The 7,604-nt window shown below is 39.3% G+C and overlaps 1 protein-coding gene across 1 annotated transcript; it reads right to left on the reverse strand.

Moving 5' to 3' along the window:
- On the reverse strand, positions 6,110 to 6,676 carry LOC109230159. The gene has a single exon (XM_019395684.1). It carries the CDS (start codon positions 6,674 to 6,676, stop codon positions 6,110 to 6,112), a length of 567 nt encoding a protein of 188 aa, XP_019251229.1.

The raw sequence follows: 7,604 nt of genomic DNA on the forward strand, positions 1-7,604 counted from the left end.
ATGTGGTGATAGCATATAGTGTGTGTTTTACACTGTTAAGTTAAATTAACTTACAACAACGAATAACTATATACCAGTAAGTCGAATATGATAAGTTGAATATTAAAATAAATAGCTTCTTATAAGCAGTGGCGGACCCAGGATTTTGTGCAAGCGGGTTCAATCTTAGAAGTACATAACTTTAGTCGTAAAATAGTGGTTGTCAAGTGGGTTCAATAAAATATTTATACAAAATTTATGCAGCTTTAATTGTAATTTATACATATACACAATATTATTTTTTGGTGAAACGGGTTCAGTTAAACCCGCTTGCCACCACGTGCGTCCGCCACTGCTTATAAGTTATAACAGGTTAGAACAAAAGTATAATAAATCGGGTATCAGTCTTCCACTTAAATAGAACCGCCAGGTAGCCGTGTGGTGTTGTACGAGTGAGATGTGGTTGTTAATGTGTGCTGTCTCACAGTTGGGCTCGAATTGTCTAATCTTGAAATAGCTTTCACACATTTGGCCCCGACTTATTAAATTTGTTCACACACCTTTCATTTGTCAGTTTTGGTTTTGTCTGGAGTGTTGGGAACACTAGAAAATACTCCCGAGCTTCTTTTTTTCTCCCTTCAGATAACTCCCTTTTATTGTTTGGTTTAAAAACAAAAATTCCGAAAAATAATCAAAGGCGTAAAAGTTTCTTATTAGAATAGTTCAGCCTAATTTGCTCTCTTTTTGGAGAAGAAAAAAATCAAGAGAGAGAACTTGCCATTTCTACACAAAAGCTTTCTTATTGAGCTCCATCCGTCCCCAAACTAGAGTCTAGATGTTGATTTGTTAGGTTTTTTGATTCAGTGACGTGAGTGGGAAATGGAGAAAAACAAAAATATTTGAAAAGATTATTCTTAAAAGGACTTTGTCCCTCATTGGAAAAAGAGAGAAAACATATAGATTATTTGGCCAAACTTCTAAAATCAGCTTATTTTGAAAAGTGTTTTTCTCAAAAGTGATTTTTAAAAAAGTACTATTGGTAAGAAACAATTTATATTTGGCTATTTAATTTTAAAAAATACTTTGAGCAACAATTAGTATTTGACCGGTTTTTTTTTCCCCGCAAATGTACCACTAGGCAGGTTGCCTAGTGGCTAATATATAAATAATCAAAAACAAGGATCCAATATTTACAAATGGTTAAACCAAGTCTCAAATATGCTAAACTAAAGCAAAAGCTAACAAAATAGTAAAAGCTAAGTACTACAATTGGTGTCTCAGTCAACTCCCCACATAAGATGGTTTGTGTACCCACAAGCCAAGTGCAAAACCTTAATGTAGCACCTCTAAAGCTCTCACCAAGCGCCAAGATTTGCGTTCCAAAGGACAAGGCAAATGTGAATCTCCAAGCAACACCATCTATTGGGAATGGCCATATAACCACGAAGGTTACCAACTGCATGGGCAATGTAGCCATCAAATCTGTGTTCCCTGCATAACATGAATGAATTCTAGGCCAAGAAACATCTATGTAAACTGAAACAATGATAGGTGCCATATCCAGCAACATAAACCTTATACTTAAATTGCCATAACACCTCCAGATTGGACATGTATCCATGTCAATACCACTGAATAATGTCATGACACTGCATAGCATACTGATTTGATAACGTACACCTTTTAGTGAATCTGAATACCAGTTATGATCCCTCAAAGAATGTAAAGATGCACAACCATTAGAGGAGTAGAGCTCAAGCTTGAGCTACAATGGTGGAACCACAGAAGGTTCTCGAAGGAGAACAGGGAAATAGAGAAAGAAGAGTCGGTTAACTGTGAGAATGAACTTACTTGTATTAGAAACTCAACTGAGTATATATATACACATTACATGTGGGACCCAATACTATCTAAAGCTATGCTAATACACATCTAACTAATTGTCAGCATAATGATAAATAAAATATAATACACTATCTCAATACCCCCCATCAAGTTGGAGGTGAAGATGTCACAACCAACTTGCTCATCATTGCTGCATGTTTGACTCCAGTAAGTGCTTTGGTTAAAACATCAGCCAGTTGATGATCAGTCCCAACATGATGAAGGGAAACCAGCCCTTCTTGCAATTTGTCTCTCATAAAGTGACAGTCTACTTCAATATGTTTGGTCCGCTCGTGGAAAACAGGATTATGAGCTATGTGTAAAGCTGATTGGCTGTCACAGAACACTGTGACAGGGGAAGGAAAAGGAACAACAAGCTCAGCAAACAGTCTGCACAGCCACACCAGTTCTCCAACTACATTTCTCAGGGCCCTATACTCTGCTTCAGCAGAAGAAAAAGAGATGGTAGCTTGCTTCTTGGACTTCCAACTAATGGGACTGTCACCAAGTAAGACTAGATAACCACTGACAGACTTCCTAGAGTCTGGGCAGGCAGCACAATCAGAGTCACAATACCCCCTAACTGTGTAATCTGGTTTTGCAGACAAGAAGATTCCAAGAGTAGGATCAACTTTCAGATATCTAAGTAAGTGATAGGCAGCCTTGAGGTGAGGTTCCCTGAGATCTTGCATGGGCTGACTAAGGTGCTGGACACTATAGGCAATGTCCAGCCTTATATTTGTTAGGAAATTCAGCTTGCCTATCAAGGTTCTGTAGACAGAAGGGTCTGCTAAGGGTGTACCTTCCTTGGCTTGAAGTTTGAATGTAGGATCCAATGGTGAGCTGAAGGCACTAACATGAAGGCATTCATACTCCTTCAGTAGGTCAAGGGCAAATTTTCTCTGAGAGATTATCACACCATCCTCCTTGTAGAGGACCTCTAAACCCAGGAAATAATGCAATCGACCCAAGTCCTTGATCTTGAACTGAGCATGTAGAAAAGCCTTCAAACTGTTGATTTCTTCTGGATCATTCCCTGTGACAATTACATCATCTACATAGACAGCAACATATATAGCAGAGGAGTCAGATTTCTTGTAAAACAAGGAGTAATCATTGAAGGAATGTACATAGCCCTTGGAACACAATGCCTCAGCCAACTTGTTATACCACTGTCGACTAGCTTGTTTCAAGCCATACAATGATTTGTGCAGCTTACATACTAGGCCAGGTGTGTCAACCAACAGACCAAGAGGCAGGTCCATATACATTTTCTCATGTAAATCCCCATGAAGGAAGGCATTATTGACATCAAGTTGGAAGATACCCCAAAGCTTCTTCACTGTAGTTGCTACAAGTGCTCTAATAGTTGTCATTTTTACAACAGGTGAGAAAGTCTCAGTGTAATCAACACCAGCTTGTTGTGTATACCCCTTTACTACAAGCCTGGCCTTGAACCTCTCAATACTACCATCAGATTTGTGTTTCACCTTATATACCCATCGACAGCCTATAGGTTTCTTCCCTGGAGGTAAGGGAACTAGGTCCCAAGTATGGTTGGCATGAAGAGCTTCAAACTCTAGTGACATAGCTGCTTGCCAAACAGGATTCAAGGCTGCTTCTGCATAAGATTTTGGTTCACTATCATGGCAAACACTTTGAACAAGTTGCTGACTATCAGGAACCAATGAGGTGAAGGAGACATGATGGTGTTTAGAGAAGAGAGCATTGAGAGAAAAAGAGGAATCTGGATTGGATACAGTAGCAGGAGGTGTTGGATTAGAAGGAGGATGAGCAGTAGGGTATAAGTTGGGTAAAGAGCACACATAGTCTTTTAGATGAACAGGTAAATGATGTTCTCTAGTAGACCTTTTAGGTTCATGATTTCCCTGAATGTGAGGTGGTGGAGGAAGTGCAGGAGATTCTGGAGAAGAGGGACAACTGGGATGTGATACTATCACAGGTGAAGGCACATTGGAGGTGTGAACTGAATCTGGTGGTGGTCTAGACACACAGTCACAGTCACTTGGGTGTGTTGTAGGAGGTGGCACATCTACTGTGCAAGGAGCAGAATTGAGTACCAATGGAAAAGAAGAGGAGGAAGTAGGTAGGATAGCAAAAGGGAAGATGTGCTCATGGAAAATTACATCTCTAGAAACATGAATCTTTTTGGTGGCCAGATTTAAAACCTTGTACCCTTTAGCTTCATGAGGATATCCCACAAAGACATGGGGAGTGGTCCTAGGTTCAAATTTGTCTCTATGGACTTTAGGTATGGTAGGAAAACACAAGCATCCAAATCTTCTCAAATGAGAATATGTTGGTGCTTTATTATAGAGGATCTCAATTGGGCATTTGTTCTTTAGGTAAGTAGTGGGAAGTCTGTTTATAATGTGTGTTGCAGCCAATACACATTCACCCCAGTATTGTAAAGGCAGCTTGGACTGGAAAAGGAGTGCCCTGGCAGTTTCCAAGAGGTATTTGTGTTTCCTCTCCACAACTCCATTTTATTGAGGAGTATAGGGACATGTTTTCTGATGAACTATTCCCTTAGACTGAAAGAATGACAAGGCTTCCATGTTGACAAATTCTGAAACATTATCAGATCTAAGGTATTTGACAGTGGAATTGAAGTGGGTTTCAACTAAGGATATGAAATTTTTGATGACTTGCAAGACATTGCACTTGCTACTCAAGAGGTGAGTCCAAGTGGCCCTGCTATAATCATCTACTAAGGTGAGAAAATATTTATACTTATCATGAGTAGTAATGTGATAGGGTCCCCAGAGGTCTGCATGAAGAAGTTCAAAAATGAAAGTAGTAGTGCTAGTCCTATGGGGAAAAGTAAGTCTTGGTTGCCTAGCCATAGGAAAAATGGAGCAGAGGAAAGGTTGTTTAGTTGAGAACTGAACAGGGATAGAAGATATCCCCCTCATTTTGATAAAGGGCACATGGCCTAATCTGTAATGCCACAACAAATCATCTTGATTCTTGTTAGATAAAAGAGAATTTGAGGAAATGCACTGAGTTTTATTATTGATGGAATTATTTACAAAAGACTGTGAATTGTAATGGGAACATTTACAGATGATGTAGAATTCTGACAGTGCAAACTATTTACATCAGAAGGACTAGACAAAACAGAACAGGAAACAGGTAAAGAGGCATGTGTAGCAGAACATGAATTCTTCAGACAGCTTGAACATAGAAGGTACAAGCCATCTTTGACCTTACCAATCTCCAGAGGCCTCTTCATTAAAGGGGCCTGCAGAAGACAAAGAAAATCAGAGAAGGCAATCAAACCTTTGAGTTGAGAAGCTAAAGAGTGAATTGAAATAAGATTGTACATAAAGGATGGAACAAATAGGACTCTATGCAGAACAATGTTTGGTGCTAATGTGGCAGGTCCAATTTCTGTGACTTTAACTCTATGGCCATTTGGTAGTGTGATTAACATAGGGTATACTAGGGTTTTAATATGAGTGAGTAAAGATTTATTGAAGTTCATATGATTGGAAGCTCCATAGTCTAGGATCCAAATTTCAGCCCTCGATTTAAAGCATTTGCATGAAAGTAGCCCATAATCAACAGAAAGAACAGAGGCAGAGTAGGCAAAAATACCTGCGAAGTTCACAGCTCCACCAGTCACATTGTTATCTGAACTATCTCCTTCAGTGTTGGTCTGAAAATGTTGAAGCAAAGCCACCAACTGCCCATACTGCTCCTTAGTGAGACTCACATTGGAATTGTTGCCTTGAGTATGTGTTTCTTCACCTTTCATAGAAAAAGAATCGAGTGGAGCACTATGTACATTAGCTGCAGTCCTTTTGCCCTTATTGTACTTGGGATTCTGATTGAAATCCTGTGGATATCCATGGAGTTTGAAGTATTTCTCTCTAGTATGGCCAGCACGTTTGCAGTAATCACAGAAGGGGCGAGGTCTAGTACTCGTGGAGGAATTGTTTGGAGAGTAGTTGGTTCTGAAATTGCTATGTACAAGTGTTCTGCTGTTGAAGCTGTTGTGTGAAGTTATACTAGCATTCAAAGAAGCAGAGTCAAGCATGATTTGATTATGTGGCCTCACTTCTCGCTGTTTTTCTTCCTGAATTAACAAGGAGAAGGCCTGTGCCATGGAAGGCAGTGGATTCATCATGAGTATACTACCTCGCACTGTGGTATACACTTCGTTCAGACCCATGAGAAATTGAATAAGTCTTCTATCTTGCTCAGCCTTGTGCATATTCTCTTAAGCCCCACAAGTGCATTGACAACTACACTGTGACTTGGCATTTATCATGTTTAATTCTTCCCAAAGCTTCTTCATTTTCGTATAATATCCAGTAACATCAAGGGTTCCCTGATCTAGATCATTGATTTCCTTTTGGATTTGATACAATTTGGTACCGTTAGTCTGGTCGTACCTATCTTCCAACTCTCTCCAGAGTTCAAAGGCATTATTAGCATATTCAACACTATCAGCAATTTCCTTACACAGAGAATTCAGGATCCATGAGGTTACCATATCATCGCACCTTTCCCATTGACGAAATTGCGGAGAATCTAGGTCTGACTGTTTGTACTCAACAGTGATGAATCCTACTTTATTTTTAACTGAGAGGGCTCGAAGAACGCTTCTTATCCTGGATCGGTATCCAATACCAGTGAACGGAGTTGTCACCAACATCGCACCAGGATTATCTGATCGATGCATATAAAAAGGGCAGCTAGGGTTGACTCCGGGATCAGTAATGGCGACGTGAGTTGAATCAGTTGATTCAACTATAGAATCATTATTTGGATCAAGGATAGCCATGATAAAACGGTACCAATTTGTCGAAAAGGAAAAGAAACGAGAAGAGGAGAATGTCGGATCGAGAAAAATTAGGGCAAAAAGACAGAGATTGTGACTGTGGTTCTAGAATCCAAAAGAACTAAGAGAAGTCGGAGAGAATGGTGAGTAGAATACCTCGCTCTGATACCATGTAAAGATGCACAACCATTAGAGGAGTAGAGCTCAAGCTTGAGCTACAATGGTGGAACCACAGAAGGTTCTCGAAGGAGAACAGGGGAAACAGAGAAAGAATAGTCGGTTAACTGTGAGAATGAACTTACTTGTATTAGAAACTCAACTGAGTATATATATATACATATTACATGTGGGACCCAATACTATCTAAAGCTATGCTAATACACATCTAACTAATTGTCAACATAATGATAAATAAAATATAATACACTATCTCGATAAAGAACCATGTAGAACTGATGTATTGCACTCACTAATCCTGAAGCTCCTATAAGCACCTATGTTCTGCCAATTGGAACCTATACCAATGAACCATGATTGCAATTCAATCAAACTATATGTCCTGCCATTACATCTCCAGATTGGGTATGAAATCATACCAATACCACTGGTTAATGTCCTAGCAATACACGTGTACACATAAGTAACCATCAATCCTGTTGCTAACATTATATCCCAGCTTTTGTGTTGCAACAACCATTGATCCATAGTATGTTCAAGCACATGATAACTAATACATAAGTAACAGTAAATACAAAGAATGTACTAAGATTTATGAGTAGACATTAGATGTTCAAAAAACGTTATAAGAAGCACTATCCATAGCGTGCTTACATGACAACCTCTATACACCATTAAAGCGCCTCCAGATTGAGCATTATACCATGCTAATACCACTGGAAAGTACCTTAACAGTATACAGGTTTTGCTCATT

The sequence above is a fragment of the Nicotiana attenuata genome, chromosome 7 (assembly GCF_001879085.1).
Source record: "Nicotiana attenuata strain UT chromosome 7, NIATTr2, whole genome shotgun sequence".
Taxonomy (NCBI): domain Eukaryota; kingdom Viridiplantae; phylum Streptophyta; class Magnoliopsida; order Solanales; family Solanaceae; genus Nicotiana; species Nicotiana attenuata.